The sequence below is a fragment of the Phragmites australis genome, chromosome 10 (assembly GCF_958298935.1).
Source record: "Phragmites australis chromosome 10, lpPhrAust1.1, whole genome shotgun sequence".
Taxonomy (NCBI): Eukaryota; Viridiplantae; Streptophyta; class Magnoliopsida; order Poales; family Poaceae; genus Phragmites; species Phragmites australis.
In genome coordinates, this window is record NC_084930.1 from 30,704,624 (window position 1) to 30,723,914 (window position 19,291).

A 19,291-nucleotide genomic window follows, 5' to 3' on the forward strand; every position below is an offset into this window, starting at 1 on the left:
GGAGGTGGAATGATTGGATGCAGGAAGTAGTAAATGCTCAGGGGATTTTTAGACAGGTTTGGGCCGCACTGAGCGTAACACCCTACTCCTGTACGTATGCTATAAATGCTCTGAGAATGTCTCTTTGAGTCTCTACTGGGTTACAAGAATATTTGTCTAGTCTAGAGCTTCGTGCTCCTTGTTCTTCGGCTGATCTATGCTTCGGTGTTTGTCCTCTGTTTGGTTCAACTGATCCCGAACTGTCCTTCTCCGGGGAGCCCTCCCTGCTTATATACCCGTCGAGGTGGTAGCGTGCCCAGAAAGGATGGCGCGAGTTCTAAGGTACCATAAATGAAAAGCAACCATCATGAACTGCTGCGCGAGGTAACGGGAAGGGTTGAAAATGCGCCCCCGTTCGGTCTTGTTCATCATCATGCCATTTTTCAACGGGTGCCGCAGGGAGGGCCCACCGGGCAGCCACCGAGCAGCCCGGCGTGCGCTCCCGGTTAGAGCAGGTCTGACACAGCAGGGCAACAGGCGGGGCGCCTCGAGTTCTGCGATGTTATCCCGAGGCGCGCCGGATGACGTGCGATGGGACCCGTGCATTAAATGTCCCCACGCCTCCCTGCCAGGCCGTGGCAGGGACTGACAGCAAGCATGGGGGAGCAGTTGAAAGTAACAGGCCACACGCTCTCTTAAATGCAGTATCGGGCCTCTCACCAGTTGACACCTTACCGTTGGGCCCTGTGAGGACCATCGGCGAAGGACTTCTCATGCCCTCGGGGAACCGAGTGCTCGGGGGCCACTGTTCGCAGCCCCGAGCACTTTCTCCCGGATATGCCCTTTCTTGATCCTCGGGGAACCGAGTGCTCGGGGGCCACTGTTCCCGGCCCCGAGCACTCTCTCCCGGAACTGGCTGATCGGGTCCTCGGGGAACCGAGTGCTCGGGGGCCACTGTTCATGGCCCCGAGCACTCTCTCCCGGAACTGACTGTTCTTATCATCGGGGAACTTGGGTGCTCGGGGGCCACTGTTCGTAGCCCCGAGCACTCTCTTCCCGGCACTTGATCTTCTTGGGTCATCGGGGAACCCGGGCACTCGGGGACCACCGTTCGTGGCCCCGAGCACCCTCTCCCGGAACTCGGTCTTCTCGGACCTCGGGGAGATAACCCCCGAGAGAGGTCACGACATGGCACTCTGCTGTTCTGGTCTCGGGACTCGGGGACCCCTGGTTCCTGTGTCACCGACAAATTCCTTCAAGACATATGCATTAGTCACAATGATATGATTGTCATTAATCACCGAAACACTTACTATTTACTTACGGGCCTAGATGCTATAGTGACATCTTTTGTGTGATTCTCAACTGTTTTAGCTGGAGTAGTTGTTTCTATTTGTAATTAAATCTCTTAGAAAGTTGGCTCCCAGGTTCGTCCCCAAGTCTCTGCACATCTATTTCAATATAACCAGAATGTTTCAAGAAGGTCTGCACACCAGCATGAACTAGAAACCAAACTTAGCACTTGGACTCTAACTAGGCCTATGTTTTCTGGCTTTCTATCCAATTCAGTTGACAGTGAGTGTCGGAGGATGAACTCCACAAGCGGGGATTCGGAGGGACCCCCTTTGAGATTCGGCCAGAGGGATGATTCTGAGTCTATCTTGTACGTGAAATAAATGGGAGTAAATGAGGTGCAGGTGGATTGGATGATCGGATGTAGGAGGAAATAAATACTCCGGGAATTTTAGATAGGTTCGGGCCGCACGGAGCGTAACACCCTACTCCTGTGTGTATGCTATAAATGCTCAGGGAATACCTCTCTGAGGATCTCTTTTGTTACAAGGATGTTTGTATAAGTTTAGAGCTTCGTGCTTCTTGTTCTTCGTTGGCTTGTCTTATGTGTGTCTTGATCTTCTCCGAGTTCCAGAGTTGTTCGTTCCGTCTATCTCTGTCGTCTTTTTTCTCCAGGGAGCCCACCCCTCTTTTATACCCCGTTGGGGAGGGTGGCGTGCCCAGAAAGGATGGCGCGAGTTTCAAGGTGCCATAAATGGAAAACAGCCATCATTGGCTGCAGCTTGATGTTATGGGGAGGGTTGAAAACGCGCCCCAGTCCGGCCTTGTCATCATCATCCTGCTTTTCAGCGGGTGCAGCGGGGAGGGCCCGCCGGGCAGCCACCGAGCAGCCTCGCATGCCCGCCCGGTCAGAGCGAGCCTGACACAGCAGGGCGGCAGGCGATATGCCTCGAGCCCTGCGACGTTATCCCGAGGCGCGCCGGATGACGCGCGATGGGTCCCGCGCAATAAATGTCCCCACGCCTCCCTGCCAGATCGTGGCAGGGACTAACAGCAGGCGTGGGAGAGCGGTTGGAAGTGACAGGCCACGCGCCCTCTTAAATGCAGCATCGGGCCTCTCACCCATTGACACCTCACCGCTGAGCCCCTATGGGGTCCACCGGTAAGGGGGCTTCTCAGGTGCTCGGGGGACTACGAGTGCTCGGGGACTACTGTTCATAGCCCCGAGCACTCTCTCCCGGATATGCCCTTACTTGGTCCTCGGGGAACTCGGGTGCTCAGGGACCACTGTTCATGGCCCTGAGTGCTCTCTCTCGGGACTTGACTACTCGGGTCCTCAGGGACCACTGTTCATGGCCCCGAGCACCCTCTCCCGGAACTATGACTTCTCTTGTTATCGGGGAACTTGAGTGCTCGGGGACACTGTTCATAGCTCCGAGCACCCTCTCCCGGAACTTGGCCTTCTCGGGTCATCGGGGAACTCGGGTACTTAGGGACCACTGTTTATGGCCTCGAGCACCCTCTCCTGGAACTTGGTCTTCTCGGACCTCGGGGAGATAATCCCCGAGGGAGGGTGCCACGTGGCACTCTACTGTCCTAGCCTCGGGACTCGGGGACCCCTGGTCCCATGTCACCGATAGTGAGGGTTTAGCTGAAGTATCTAGTCAGGAAGCATTGTTCGTTAGAATATTTGCCAGTCATGATGTTTTCTACCACAATTAGTTATCAAGATGACTTTTTAATTACTTGTTAATTCTTGGTTTGATCCATTTATTGTTGGTTAGAATATCTGCCGGTCATGAACTATAATTCTGCAGGTATTGTTTATCTTCTCTTTTAACCAGAAAGCTTATGGTTATGATGTTGTTCCATTTATATATTGCGAAAAAACAAGGAAGCCAATGGTTATAGGCACAAAGGTTGTAAAATTTTGAGATTTAATAAGTCTAGTTTATTACAAAGATAGTGCTAATTGGGAGGCAGTAAGGACTGAAGCTGAGAATTCAAAAGAAATGTCTAAAGAAGATGGTATCACAAAAGAGCCTAGTTCAACATCAACTTTGGCAAGTTTAAAAAGACAGCGGTCTGATAATTCCTTCACTTCAATGATGTTTGAAAAATTAGATAAGTTTGTTGAAACACTTAAAGTCGATGTACCAAAAAGTCCTTCATCAAAGGAAGTACTTGTCGCACTATAGGAGATAGAAGGATTGGATTTAGATACTGAGTTATACTTGTTTGATATTCTTGCTTCTGATGCACGTAAGCTTGAGCCTTTGTTGGCACTTCCAATGGAGAGGAGGAAGAGGTGGCTTTTGAAGCAACTTAAGAAGTGAAGGACATGCTCTACTCTTTGCTGGAGACAAGGAAGGTTTGCATTCGAGGGAAGGTGTAACTACCTTTTTATGCATTGAAGTGAAGACCATGCTCTGCTCTTTCTCTTGAAAAACATATGGTTACTTGTTCTTGTTTCATAATCTCAATGAGAACTTGCTAAAGAGGCTATTTTTTGTTTGCTGAATCGCTTCCAAAAGATTGTGTGAACTATCAGTGTCCATAACCTTTGTGAGAACTTGAAAAACATTGCAAATTGTTGAACTACCAGTGTCTAGATTATGGCATTGCAAATTGTGTGAGCTAAATCGCTTCCTAAAGAGTTATGTGAGATTATTGTTTGTCTCATAATACAACTTTTTCATTGTGCTTATTATATGTTGTTTATGGCCAGATTATGGAATTACAGATTGTGTACTGTTTGCATTCCTTTTTCTGAGCTATGTGAGAACTTGCTAAAATCATCGATGAAGTTGTTTTCTTGTTGATTGTAATTAAAAGGTATTTTTTTTAAAAAGAAAAATGATTTGTAATTCCATATTTGAACATCCAAATAGCATTTTGAATTTAATTCCAAGAAATAAATTCCATGTGCATCCAAACAAGAAAATTGGGTTTGAATAAGATTCTAGCCAATTCAATTCCTATTGAAATCTGAATTGGAATCTAATTACAAGAATCAAATTCAATTCATGGGATCCAAACATGCTTAGAGTAAATCATTTGCTTACAAACAACTATTGCACTTGAGTAAGTTGGGGACAGTAAAAGAGCAGTTGCTGTGTGCTCTAGGTCCTCGGTACGAAAAAGGAGCGAGATGAAAACTGCAAAAATTCGAGCACGGGCCACTACCACAGCCCGTGAGCAAGGTCAGCCCGCCTAACCAGGTTGGCCTAACTCCTTCGCGCGCCCATGTGTTCAGGCCCAACACGCGATACCCTAAACTTGAATTATATATTTTAAAATTCAAAATTAGCAATTTTAGATGTCTATTTCAAAAACTTGCAGGAATATGCTTCTGCCACTCATTAGAAGGGTGATAGGTGATTGACCCTACTATCCAATATCATTTTTTAAATCGATTGCTCAGTGTCGAAAGGTCAAGGAAGTTGGTGAACTGTTTATTTCAAGTTAAGGAATATTTTTATGTTCTGTTCCTCTCGTGGATGGGCGAACGAAGAAAAGTTACAGAAGGGGGCAGTGAAGGCTCTCTAAATAGACTGCAAGTCAAATCTACCTCCCATGTATCAAGCGGGACTCTAATGATCATGTCAATTGCATTTTAGTTTCACTCAGTTTGTTCATCTCTAGGACTGCTAAAGATAAGTCTAGTAGAAGAAATAGACCGATGACTAGGTTTCAGTATCAAAGATAGAAAGGGGCTCTTCGCCACAGCGGAAGACGAGAACTCGCACCAAAAACACCATTGGCCCAATCAATTTCCTTTTTCCTCTTCCCATTAGAACTTCTGCGGGTCTTATCTTCCTAGTAAACGGGGATCCGGAGTAGCCGGAGAAAAAAAGTAATCAAAGAAAGTTTCACGTGACATATTAGCTGCCACATCGTCTTGTCACTCATTGGAATGACGAAATGAGCGTTTGCGTGTGCCCAGACCCACCGAAAAAGGTGCTGCCTCCAACAAGCGACACTTTTTCCTATATAAATGCCACGTCGCTCTGGGTTCACTCGTATCGCTTATTTGCTTCACAGCGCAAGCAGGAATCGTATCCTCTGACTTTGAGGAAAGTCAGAGGATGAACAGTACTGTGACATTATCGTTTTTGAACCGTTAGATCTGGAATGGACGTACCAGATTATCTGCTACAATGTCTCTATAAATAGTAGAATCACTACATTAAATTGCTACGATAAATAATGGCAGAATATTGTTTATCCGAACTCATATTACTGTGCATTTATGCTCGTCCGCGCAAGCAACAGAGAGACAGCCGAGGAGAAAAAAAGAGAAGAGAGAGAAAAGAAGAGAAGAGGAGGGAGAAGGAAGGGCAAGAAAGGCCAGGGCAAAAGGCCGAGCGCCGAAATAACAAGCAGGTTGGATCGGGTCGGAAAGCACGCGTCACGTCTCGTGTTCGCCCGTCCCGCCGCTACAGCCTCCTCACCCGCAGCCATCTCCGACGAAGTACGCGTGACATGCGGCGCGCCGGAGCTTTTCGAGATGTGCAGCGTAGGTGCGTAGGTCCAAAAGGGGCGGACGATTTACGACACCGAACTCGTCGACCACAGAAACCAGGGAAACAAGGTACGTACTGTTGCTTTTCCACAGACATCCTTGACGCCTCCGCATCGTTGATCCTTCCAACCAAAACCGTTCTGGCAAGCACTCCGGGGCGACCATCTTGTATTGTAGCTACTGTACGTCTTTGCCATCGCAGGTTCATTCAGTACGGAACGGGATAGAACGGCTTCTGACTCCGGAGTACCCATAAAAATATGCACTGTACGTATATTCAAATGTGTCAGACACGCAAAGGGTTTTGGAATCACAGCGGCATGGAAGTTGGAACTTTGAAGTACAGCACAAAGAAGCGAACAAGATGAAGGTGTAAATTAAACCACGCAAAATAATAGGGATTAAGTGGCAAGCTGGTACGTTTCAAGAAAATAAAGTTGCAAGTTGGCCGACCGGTTTTCGACAGGCCAGAGAAGGCGCCTTTGTTCGTTTTTCCTGCCTAATGCGCCTCCATTACTTTTAGGGTCCGTTTTTTTCTGCGAATCGTGAAAATCTGAATTTTGCATTTTGAATTATAGAAGCTATTTTGAGATGGATTGTGTCATAATACAGGTTTGGATTGCTATAATTTACTTCCAAAATCCGTTTATTTGTTTGTATAATCCGATTGTGGAGGATAATCCAGAATCCGAATCAAACAGGCTTTTAAAATTTCTTCTCAATCGTGAAGGTCAGCACCAACAGATCACATATGCTAACTGAACACGACACGTGATCGTCTAACCATCAGTGGTGATGAATCCAATAATCGAGTCGCTAAAACTGGCACTGCAGCGAACACCCAAAGATGTCCTCTCTGAGCACGGGTACAATCATTCAACTTGAATGCAATGTTGACCGTGCAACAAACTAAAAATACCAACAAGTTGGCACAGAAAACGTGCCGCAAATGCATAGTCAACCCCCAAATGCTTTTATTATCCAGATCTGCAGCCGGAACGGTCAGACGCCCGAACAGGACAGGCTCATCTGCTCCCCACAAGGTGAGCAAGCAGGGCTGGACAGACCAATGGAAGCTCAGCGCTTACCGCTTGACCCGGCTCCCCGAGCGCTTCGTTTGACTCACGCTGCGTTCCAGCGCGTGCCCAGCACAGGAACGGGAAAGGCCCGGATCTCGCGAGGCCGGGACTGACCCGGCCCGAGCCAGCGAGGGGGCAGATCGGGTCAGGCCCTGTGGGTTTTAGACGTGGCAAAGCAGAGTCAGGAGTAAAATTCGATTCGCAGGGCCATCAGGTTAGGCCGTTATTTTCAGACAGGTGTAGAGTCGGAGTAACTTTTACATTTTCGGGTACTTGTCGGGTCATCAAAATAGTTGCCTGAATCTAGACAACCTAGGCACCGGTCGGTACAGGGAAGACGAGCTACCATCCAGCTGGGAGCTGCGATGTCACCATATGTCGTTACCACAAGGAAGATGATCTGTTGCCAGAAGTTACGTTGTTAAGGAAGGAAGACATATCTATATCTAAATCTAAGCCCGCTCCTTCTAGAGTTTTAAGTCCTCGCCAAAGATGGGACCTGAATTGATTTTGCATTTAGTAAGTATTTTAGAATCAGATCAAGTTTGCTGTCTCAAATTTCGCATTGGATGGGTTAAGTTACACTCGACCTAGATCAACCCGGTGCCACCATTAGACGCGGCACATGACGACAAGAGGGGACGGGACGGGTCGTTTCGAAGTCTTGGCAGCACGTGAGGCCGTCCGATTCGACCGGCCCCGCGCGCGCGGAGAAGGCAGGCCACGGGACGGAGCATCTGCGCGCGTGCTCGTTTCCTGTGGTAGACGTAGACTGCTCGTGGCTGTAGTGGAGCGTGCAACGTTGTCACGTCATCGGAAAAGCCTACGCGTTTCGGACTATCAGCGTATGGTCGTGGTTGTATGATCTAGAGCGTACTACTATTCTAAGAACAATAAAAGAACAACTAGAATTGTTCTTCATTGGTGCGTGTATAAAGCTAGTTGGCTACAATAGACAAACATTTCCCTTGATCATGGGTAATACAAATTTCTCACATTACATTAATTGCAAATAAAAACCAAAACTACCATAATAACATTAGCAACTACCCACCTGTTCAACATACAAAATCAATAATATTATGACATGGGTTAAAAAAATTCATGGGAAAAAAATTGAAAAACAAAACTCTAAGGACACACTCGTATATAGAAGGAAATAATAGTGCATTGATATTTTTTTAATGCTGATAGCGTTTATAATTACAAGTTTTTAAATTTGATTAGAACTTTCCTAATAATTGAAATGGGAGTAGACGGGGAACCGACCAACTTTAATTGTATACCGTTTGATCAAATACGATATATAATAAAAATTATTTAAATATATTATAACTTATTTACTTTATAGGAGAATAGATATGAGCTTAATTAACCATAGTACCAGTAGCGATGGGTGATTTTTGCCCACTTGATGCAACGGCAACCTTTTAGGCCTAAAATGCATGGATCCACGATCAGGGTTCAAAAAACCATCGGTAACTGCCCAAAAAATCGCGGTTACCGACCTTCCCAGTCCGGTCCGGTTTCAGAAACCGAACGGTAACCGAAATTTGAATTCAAAAAATTCAAAAAAATAAAACAATTCAAAAAAAAATCAAAAAAATCTTAAAAAAAACTAGACACAATTCTAAGACTTTCTGTGAATTTGTTTTCAAAAATAATGTTGTTTGAATCATATTCTATAGGGAGAAAGTTTGAAAAAAATGAAAAAAAATGAAGCGTGCGGCTCAATTATTAACTCACGTTAAGGAAAAGTGTAACATGCAAAAACATATTTTTCTTGTATAAAACATATTTTAAGAGAATCTTTAAAATTGATTTCACTTTATTTAGAGTTTTATTAAATTCTCTATGATTTTTTACAAAGTTCACAAGCATAAAGTGAATATGTTAAGAAATAGCACTGTAATTAACTTTTTCATGTCTACTATTAGTTTTTCTACGTAAATCATAATATAAATAAGCTAATGAAAGTGGTTTCACTAATTTTTGAGGTGTGATGGGTCAGTTATGAATTAATCTAGTCGCAACACATTTACACAATCATGCATGTTACAATAACTAATTAATGAGTTCATATATTTTTAAAAGATATAGGATCATGTAAGAAGACTAACAAAATTAGTTTCATGATTTTTGGATTAGCAAAGAGTAAACTATGCATTTAACTTGGTTTAAAAAAATAAAATTTCTCACAGAAAATTTTGAACTTTTTTATGAGTATAAATACTTTTATCATGTAGATCATGTTACAAGGAATCCAACAAAATTTGTTTCACTTGATTTTAAGCTCAGATGAATTAGTTATTGATTTTACAAGATTGAACCCTTTTTAAGGTTTTTTTGTTGAACTCCGCTGAAATTCGATAAAACCGCTCGATAAATCAAGAAAACCGAGAGGTTACCGACCCAAACCGCTCGGTAACCGACCAAATAAAAAATACGAGAAAATCGCTCGGTAACCGACCCAAACCGCTCGGTAACCGACCAAAACCGAGCGGTTACCGAGAGGGCAAAAACACGATTTTTTCGCAAAAATTTAAAATTTGCCGAATGAATTTTCTCCGATTTTTTTTGAATTTTTGACCAGTAATCGCGGTTACCGCGGTTTTTCGGTTACCGTCGGAGGTCGGTTACGTGAACCTTGTCCACGATAGGCCGCCTTTCCACTAGAGCAACTTGTAGTGCTGGCACGCACAAGGAAAAAAAATTCTACCTTCCATTTCTTGTCGAGACTGGAAACTTCTTTTTCATCGATCTGTAATTTACCAACTATATATGCATATAATAATAATGTATAAAAATGACTAGAAACCAATCAAAATCATTCGACATTCCAGTTCCATCTTCCATACCTAATACTAGGCTTCTATTAACTTTAGCAGCTGCAACTGCCTGCACCATCGACAAGATTAAAGCAGAACATAAGCACGACCGACTTTATTAATTTTCTAACCTGTGGGAAAGCATTTTGGCGCAATCCCTGTTAAAAACCATGTGAAAGAGGAACCCGTTCTAAATGAGACCTGTGAGAACAACAACTCCTGTTCGGTCAGACGCGGTTTATACGTAATATTACGTCCAAAACTATTATGTATTTAAATTCTAAACTTTCGACGACTGTATATTTTACGTAATCCATTTGACATGGCCATGGAAGAGTTCACACAGTACTGTTAAAGTGTATGAGAGAGACCAGTGTTAATCTAATGATCATATATAGTGAGGTCACGCACGGTTCCAGCTATAGTTAAGAACACATCCAATCAAATACATTATCTAATTTTAGAAGTACTGAGCGTCCATCTTTCAAATAAATTGTATATAATTTCTATGTGTTATGACATTTCAAGGCTAATTTCTATGTGTTTTGCTCTATTTAAGCTGCTGCATGCTTGATTTTCCATTCACCATAACTCTATTTTCCTAGATATTCTATCAGCTCGGAGATGTGTATGTGCTTGGTTCCGACTGCAATTCAATATGGTTAAAAAAAATGCAACTTACAGTTGGGGAAATTAGCTAGGCCTGCTAGCGTGTACATATATGCAGATTGATCATGCTGGAACTCAAATTACAAGACGGCCTAGCACGATCCCATCCATCCATATAAAAAATGCGAAAAAATAAAGCACAACACTAACTGCCCTACCACTCCCAGACGATAAGAACAAAGAAACCAGATTGATCATCTTTCCCCAATGAAGTTTCGATAGATGTTGGTGTGTGTCACCATCGATCATCTAGGCTTGCTGCATCACCATTCACCAAATCCACACGTCATATGCTTCGCGTAGCTTTCGCCCACTGAATAACTAACAAACCCCAGCATCGCCAATGATTTAGGCACTCGAATAATTTTATCACCTGCCGGATTAACCTCAAAGTCAAAGGAGACACTTCCCCAGTTCCAACCCACTGCACCCTCGTGGAAGGAACACACAAAGCAAAGCCCAAGCCCGCTCCTTTATATGCGCGCGCACCATCTCGCCATGTCCTCCATTCACCGACGACCCCGCCCTCCACTCCCTCTCCAAGGCTCCGATCGATTCTTGACTTGTCCTTCTCGGAGCCGCGACGCCGACGACGAGCGTGCAGCGCAACGACGGGACAGGAACAGCGGGCGGAAGCTCTTGATGGGGTTGAGGAAGCGCTTGCTCGAGTGCTTCGGGCGTGGCGGCGAGCGGGCGCCGGAGCCGGAGGCGGCTCCACGGCAGAGCAGGCCCGCCGGCGGCGGGAAGCCGGTGCTGCGGCGGCTGAGCACGGCCAACCTGCGGTCCCTGTCGCTGCAGGACCTGTCGCGGAAGCTGGAGACGACGAAGCTGCACGCCTTCACGCTGGACGAGCTCAAGGCGGCCACCAAGAACTTCTCCAACACCAACTTCCTCGGCGAGGGCGGTTTCGGCCCCGTCTACAAGGGCTTCGTCGACGGGAAGCTCCGCCCGGGGCTCGAGTCGCAGCACGTCGCCGTCAAGTACCTCGACAGCGACGGTGTCCAGGGGCACCGCGAGTGGCTGGTACGTTAACATCGATCGAGTACAACCTGTTACCTGTGTGATGTGAAGGCTAGCTTAATCGATCACCAGTACTGTTCGTTAATTGCGTGCTAATGAATCGAGTGTTAATTTGGTTGGGTTTTCTGTGATCAGGCGGAGGTGGTGTACCTCGGGATGCTGAGCCATCCGCATCTGGTGAAGCTGGTAGGCTACTGCAACCAAGACGACCACAGGATGCTGGTCTACGAGTACATGCCCAGGGGCAGCCTCGAGAACCACCTCTTCAAGAGTAAGTAATACTACTACAACATCTCGATGAACAACGTTAGAATACCTGTTCTTAGTAAATTGGCCTTCTCTGATCGATTGGTTGATTAACAACTTGTGCCCGTATGGCTACAGATCTCCTTGCGTCGTTGCCATGGTCGACGCGGCTCAAGATCGCCGTCGGAGCGGCCAAGGGGCTGGCGTTCCTGCACGAGGCGGAGACGCCGGTGATCTACCGCGACTTCAAGGCTTCCAATATCCTGCTTGACTCGGTAAGTTTCATCAACTCCAATCTCTCCTGTTACCGCGAACAGCTATCTGACAGCACATTCAATTCACCTGAAAATTGAACAATGCCGACCTCTTTACTGGGCAAATTCAGGTAGAAAAAAGTTGCCTGACTGGGTATTTAGTCGTTATCAAGTTGCATCTTGTTTACCAAGGCGGCTGAATTTGTTATTGTTTCTTCTCGACACGCCAACCATGCTAATTGCTCGCACGTTGTCTGTTCCGTGTCAAAGCCATGCTTATTTTAGAATTCAGAAAAAAAAAACTAATACACTCGTGCTCAAATCTGAATTTGTACGGTAACTACCGACAAATTAGTAGCAAACCTCTATGCTTATTCTACATGCCGGTTGTTAGGAGTAGTACGACCAATATTGTCGTTAGGATCCTACAGCTTTCAAGTTCCAAATTTGTACGTGTGCTGTTCATCCCAACTACTATTGCAATGCATATAGCAGCATCAATGAAGTCAAATGTACATACACACGGTGCTTTCATTAAAAAAACTGCTAATTTTAGCATGTACTGGTATTTGAATCAGGCGTTATCAAATTTTGAGCCAAAAAGATGTTAAATGCTGAGCTTAACTTTTCTCACGGCAAATTTCAGGATCACACCGCTAAGCTTTCTGACTTTGGCCTGGCGAAGGAGGGACCGCAGGGGGACGCGACCCACATCACGACGCGCGTCATGGGCACGCACGGGTACGCGGCGCCGGAGTACATCCTGACGGGCCACTTGACGTCGAAGAGCGATGTCTACAGCTTCGGCGTGGTGCTCTTGGAGCTGCTCACGGGCCGCCGCTGCGTGGACAAGCGCCGCCGCGGGCGCGAGCAGAACCTGGTGGACTGGGCGCGGCCCTACCTGCGCCGCGCCGACAAGCTGCACCGGTTCATGGACCCGAGCCTGGAGCTGCAGTACTCGGAGCGCGCCGCGCAGAAGGCAGCCCAGGTCGCGCACCAGTGCCTGCAGAGCGTGCCCAAGGCGCGCCCGAACATGCGCGACGTCGTGGACGCGCTCGAGCCGCTGCTCGCGCTCGACGACGACGTGCCCATGGGCCCGTTCGTGTTCACGGTCGGCGCAGAGGCGGCGCCAGCGCAAGTCGGGGCCGGCGCGGCCGATGCCAACGACGACGAGAGTCACGAGACGGAGGCAGCTGGCAGCCGGAAGGGCAAGAGGCACGTCATGTCGGCGGTGCACGCGGAGAGCCCGCTGCGCAGCCGGTACGCGAGCGCGGTAAAAAGGCCAGAGAGCCCGCCAACTATGAGCAGGGCATGAGTGTATACAGCAAAGGGATTACAAATTACAAGTGTACATAGTGACAAATTTGATTTTTTTTTCTCCTATTTCTCTGTTATGTTAGTCTTTCTCCCAAGAATTTGAAGGGTATAGATTTTGTTTGTTTTTCGTTGCATTAGTATACTGCCGATAGTACCTCAACTGATGGGTACTTGTATACTGAAAAATTGAGGCAATATATATTGCAAAAGATGTTCGAGTCAGATCAGCACCACTGAACTTTCATCTAACAAAGCGTCCAAGACCAAAGGCAGGTAAGGAAACACTTCCGCTTTGACCTAGAAATAAAGTGCTACAGTACAAAGCATGCGCCCAAGCACGAGAGCACTACGAGCGAAAAGTTGGAATGCCACTTTCAATGGCGTATCAGAAGCAAGCCAACTACTACCGAAAATAAATTCTATAGAACCTGTTATACAAAAGAATCTATCTTTTATGATAACAAGTGTTCATTTTCTCTCTCCTCTTTAGTTTAGAACTCAGGATTAATGATATAGATAGTATCCCAATATATCTTTCTAAATTCCACTACTACCACTGGAGAAAGGCATTGGCAGTTTGATTACGTCTAGAAACAGACGATTCAGCAACGGGCATGAACCAAATGCAAAACTAAGACGGCAAAGATGGTAAAACTACGAAGCTGTAACAGTTAATTTTACCTCGTCTATAAGGTCAACTCATCAGATCAAAATTATTTATATTCTAACACATAAATATGAAAGTGAATATTACAGTTACTGCAGCAGGAACCAATGGGGCCGTAGAGATTTGTGTTCTGGTGAGGAAAGAGACGCCGACACTGAGCTCGAGAGGTTGCTACTTCAGAAAAGGAGAGCTTGCACAGCAAAGCATCACGTACAAATACAGGAGCCATAAGCCCATCACACAACTCCTATAAGATTTCCCTTTTTAGCTAAATGGCCGTAAAATTTTAACCGGCATTCTTCCGTGGCCCAGATAAAAAGAGTTGATGATGAATAGTATAAAACTAACATATTTGAATACCTTAGAATTTTTTTTTGTCAGAACTGTATATATTAAAACTACCCACAGATACCTATGATAGCTCGTAAACAGAGAAGTTTATCTCTAAAAATAAGAAGTAAAAACTACAGAGACCGTACGATGACATATATATATATATATATATATATATATATATATATATATATATATATATATATATATACACACACACACACACACAGAGCTAAGAGAATCTATAGAAAACAAGGAGTCTCAAGCACATAGAAGTCCATACACGCTATTAAAGCCTGCGGAAGACCTGACTCTTCAAACCTTATGCAGTTAGATATGTATTAACATCTCTCTCCGACTACGCGTAAGGGAGTCATCCAACTAAGATCCTGTTTGGCAGAGCTCTAGCTCAAAAAATTCTTAGAGCTAGGTATTTCTAGCTCCAAAAATTTGTGAAGCTAGATATGTAGGTACATTAAGGATATTTAGATAAGCCATTTTGTTTCTATTTTAAACTAAAAATTTATCATTAAACCACTTTATTTTAACTTACAATATCAAAATCTAACATAGAGCTGGAAGGAAGAGCTCTGCCAAACATGATCTAAATTTAGATCTATCTAGACTAACCACACACCCTCTTATAACAGTCTCAAAGAATAATACAATACTAACAGGAGGTAGAGCTATTATCCTAAAGGAGATCTGAACCTGTATAAAAACCCTCTGTGCATTCTGTAATTCCTCTACTCAAAGCACCTCCTACTATTCTTACAAGTTCGTAAGGTCGACGGTTCATCAACGACAAGAGTAAATGCTCTTACATAATGCATAGCTTTGTATTTGGTGAAATTATCCGATCAAGGTGTCTCCTGGCAATGTCCTGAGCCAACCCTCTGTGCATTCTGCAATTCCTCTACTCGAAGCATCTCCTACTATTCTTACAAGTTTGTAAAGTCGACGGTTCATCAACGACAGGAGTAAATGCTCTTACATAATGCATAGCTTTGTATTTGGTGAAATTATCCGATCAAGCTGTCTTCTAGCAATGTCCCGAGCCAAGTATCTTGTTCGCTTTTCATATTCTGTATGTTTGACAAATATGTTTGCCAGATCAATAAGTGTCCAAATGGGTGGCCCAGCCCGGCACGGCATGGGCCCGGTCAGGTATGGCCCGTTTTGGGCCGTGTCGTGCTGGCCCACGTGCCATGGCTGCAGCCCAGGTATGGCCCATTTAAGATCGGGCCATGCCGTGTCGTGCTGACCCACGTGCCATGGCTGCGGCACGGTAGGCCCAATGATTTTTTTTTGCCTGTCGGCCTGTTAACATGTGAAAATCAGAAGAAAAAAAAACCTCAAAAAACTGCCGGATGATGGGATGAACTTACGATCTCATACATGAGAAACAACCACTCTATCACCCTGTTAAGCATCTCTTTATGTATTAAGGATAAACAAATTATATAAAATATTAGAAAATAGAAAAAACATAAATAGCCCGTGCCGTGCCGGCCCGACCTGTTTACTCTCGTGCCGTGCCGTGTCTGGACCGGGCTATTTTTCCCGTGCCTCAGGCTGGCCCGTTAGACCCAGCCCAGTTGACAACCTTTAAGTCAGAACCTCCAGAACAGGGGAGTTTTCTACACTGTGGGTCAGAAATTCAAGTTGACCAGTGCACCCCATAAAACCTGTAATGCACAGGTTCTTTAGATAATTATATGGGCGGCGAGGAAAGCTTCTATTGGGCGTCGAATATGAATGAGATGAAGCAAGGACTGTGTACTGCAATCGGGTACACAAAAAAGGGGCATGATCAGCAGAGTTGTAATTCATGGTTCAAATACAGTATCATAATGCATATGAAGAAATCTGCTAGTAACTAAACCTTTCTCATATCGGTTAACTGATGGATAGATTGGTTTACAGGAAAGTAATGAACTACTGTGAATGGACACTGTATAAGATATATGACCAAATTCGTCTAGCAAATTAAAATACTCGGTAATAGTGCCTAGAAAGTCAATTTCATGTATACAGAAACATTTTACACCACAAGGTGGGCCAAGAAAGCTAATCTTTGATGATATACCTGGGAACTATCAGTACCAGAAAAATATAAAATAAACAAAATGACTACAAGAAAAGAGGAAGAGAGGAGAGCACTCACAAGTCTCACATGCAACTCTTAACTTTTCAATGAGAGGAGCGGTACTAAAAAAAGAGGCCAGAGAGATAATGTTGTCAGCCTCTTCATCAGAATCCAAAAGCAACCGCAATTGTGAATCCTTCAACTGAGAAAACTTATGTGGATATTCTTGTAACTAGGGCATCTGAGAGATAGAAAATCTAGTGTCATTCCAACTGCTTTGAGGAAAGAAAAAACGAGGCACAGGTTTAAATTACAACGTCAAATGTGAAATCACGAACCTCAAGTGGCATAGAAGCGTGCAAAATCAAATTTTGCACACTTGGAAAATCATTAGGAAGTACAGTTAGAGAGCATGCTCTAGAGTCATGGGTTCAAAGATATAAAGACTTGCATCTCTCACTTCCAGAGCATGACCAATGTTAATTGGCCGACGCCCACTGTAGATCAAGGTCTTTAGATTTGTAGCACTGAGTTCTATACTGGCTATATTGCAGCATTCAACCCGCAAGTATAGCAGGTGGGACAATGGATGTGCCATCTTCAGTTCCTCTTCATCATCAAGATGACATCGAACCATACACAACCACTTAAGACTAGGGCAACTTGACAATATATCTTGAAGATCCTTCCGAGTAACCCGCAGTAAATGCAGCTCAAGCTTTCTTAGGTTAGGAAAGCCACTGAATTGGGGAGGCAATTCGAACGATATGAAGCTAAGTTGAATGTGCTGTAGACGAGATAAGCTCTTGCTGTCCAAAATCGGCTGGTGGTAAATCAAGAGCTAGATTCTACGTCAACGATAATAGGGCAAAACAAACCCAACTATTAAGATGATCGACTAGCAGGTTATCATAAAAAAAATTGATCTCAAGCTCTTCAACCACCTTGCCTTGGCACTGCTGCCAGACTGCATTAACATTGTCAGCAAATTTCTGAGTATGTTGCTGAGTTCCACACATCTCATGGCGGCACATTGCAACATCATGAAATCTTAGTTTGGGGTAAATCTTCCACATATGTTTCCATGTACTTGACAGAACACTAGTCCTCACAACCTCCTTTAGCGGCAATTTTGATAAAACTTTGCATATCACATCCTGCAGCAAAAGAAATATAAGATAAGAAATTAGATAAGCTGATCTTACTGTACCCTCCTATGTTCACATTTAGAAAAAAATGTTAGTTCAACATACGTCAGGAAGGCTTATAAATTGAATGTTTGCTGCCCTTTTTAAAAGTTTGGCTCGTGGTGACAATGCTCCAGTCCTGTTCTTCTGCGTGTTGGACCGTCATCTAGTCCTCTTTGTCTGCACATTGGCTTCTTCTCCATTCTGATTATACAGTGAGAAGGTCAGTTCAGCACTGCAAACATATTTAGGCAAACAAACATGGAGAGAAAGAAGAACATTTTTTAAACTGAGAGGCAAAACGAAAGCCCCTTCAATACCCTCAGCCTATCTAGTAGTATCTTCTGTCTAGTACCCCTTGTAATAAGATAAGAGTAACCCATAGAGCAAATTACCTAGGCCTCAGAATTTTCAAGTGGGCTTTCGCAGCTAAATCAGGGATTCCAAGTTACAAATGATCATTAATATCAATCTGAAATTTAAACCAACTAACTAAACTATGGCAAAAAAAGAATCTCTTATTTTTTTTCCTGTTACAGTCAATTTGAGATTTGAAAGTACTACTACAGTACTACTAAATCAGAGGGAGCGAAAATTACCTGAGAAATTTCTCGCAGGAAGCATAATTTATTTGGAAAAACTTTGCAGGATGCGTATCTTCCGGCTTTGCTGCAAGCTGCAGATACTTGTCTCTCTGCCCCTGTCAATTCTGCGAAGATTAGTCCACCTGTTTAGGGTTCAGTAATACCCCAAGGACTAAGCCACGGATCAATATAAGGACAGCGTTGCTTACCGATTCTTTCCGAGAGCAACAGGTTGTCATGTTTCTCCCCACAGCACAGATCCCTCGTTGGACGCCGAAGTGGTGGAGCTCCCGGCTGGGAGGGGTGCCGGCGGCGAAGGTGGGCGGCGCACGGAGGTGGTGGGCTCCGATGGGCGATCTCATATTCCGCCTTCGTGTAGTACGCCGCCCTCGTCTGAACGCGACCGAGAGTTGAAATGTGATTTCCATCTCTCAACCAATGAAACGTAAAATAGCACGCACAGAAGTGGAAAACACAAGGGTTACTAGCCCACGTCATAAACAGATATTACTCGAGACAATAACAATGGCGCACAAAATGTGTTACAAGCTTCAAATTTACGGCATGAAGGCTATTATTTGTCATTACAAGAAAAGAAGGTATTATTTCCACTGGAAGTCGGTGGCATTAAGACCTTACATGTATGTTTTGTAATGAACCTGAAAATATTTATCATCTTTTGTGGCCAAAACTGATATGGAAAGCTATGTCTTTGATCTTCATTATCAACTTGGGTGAGGATATTGAATGCATTGCCCGAGGGTGGATAAGTTAGTCGAGGATTCAGGCTTTGCAGCAAGAAATCTTGAAGACCTTAAGGAATTGGATGTGGAACTACATGTGCATGCGAAAATGGGCGGTTTGATTCATATACTTACGAATGTTAAGAAGAAAGGAAACTGTTATTTCTGCATGAAGCTCTTGTGTGATGTTTTATCACCAAGGCACAAGCACCTCACTGTCACACCTCGGTAACTGGTGCTTTTGTTCAGCAAAGATATATTATTTTTCCAGTTGCCAATATGTTACGTATTAGCATTAGTCAGATGATGTGCTGCAAATATGAAGTATCAGCAACTGCTCAAGCATGTTTGGAAGCAATCGCGCGCGCAAAAAAAAAAAAAAAAAAAAAAAACATGTTTGGAAGCAAAACTACCTACCTGCTCCTGCAATTTAGTCAAAAATCAGCAACATAGGTCCTGGCAGCGAATGCTTATCTGT

General features: G+C 44.5%; 1 protein-coding gene and 1 pseudogene across 1 annotated transcript; one reads left to right on the forward strand and one right to left on the reverse strand.

The window, feature by feature from the left end:
- Window positions 1-10,881: 10,881 nt before the first annotated feature.
- LOC133930675 (serine/threonine-protein kinase RIPK-like) lies at window positions 10,882-13,432 on the forward strand. Its single transcript, XM_062377376.1, has 4 exons — window positions 10,882-11,396; window positions 11,529-11,664; window positions 11,778-11,914; window positions 12,540-13,432. Exons 1-4 carry the CDS (start codon window positions 11,016-11,018, stop codon window positions 13,206-13,208), a joined length of 1,323 nt encoding a protein of 440 aa, XP_062233360.1. The 5' UTR covers window positions 10,882-11,015; the 3' UTR covers window positions 13,209-13,432.
- A 2,349-nt stretch (window positions 13,433-15,781) lies between these two features.
- Window positions 15,782-18,539, reverse strand: LOC133931302 (putative F-box/LRR-repeat protein At4g15060; annotated as a pseudogene).
- Window positions 18,540-19,291: the final 752 nt, after the last annotated feature.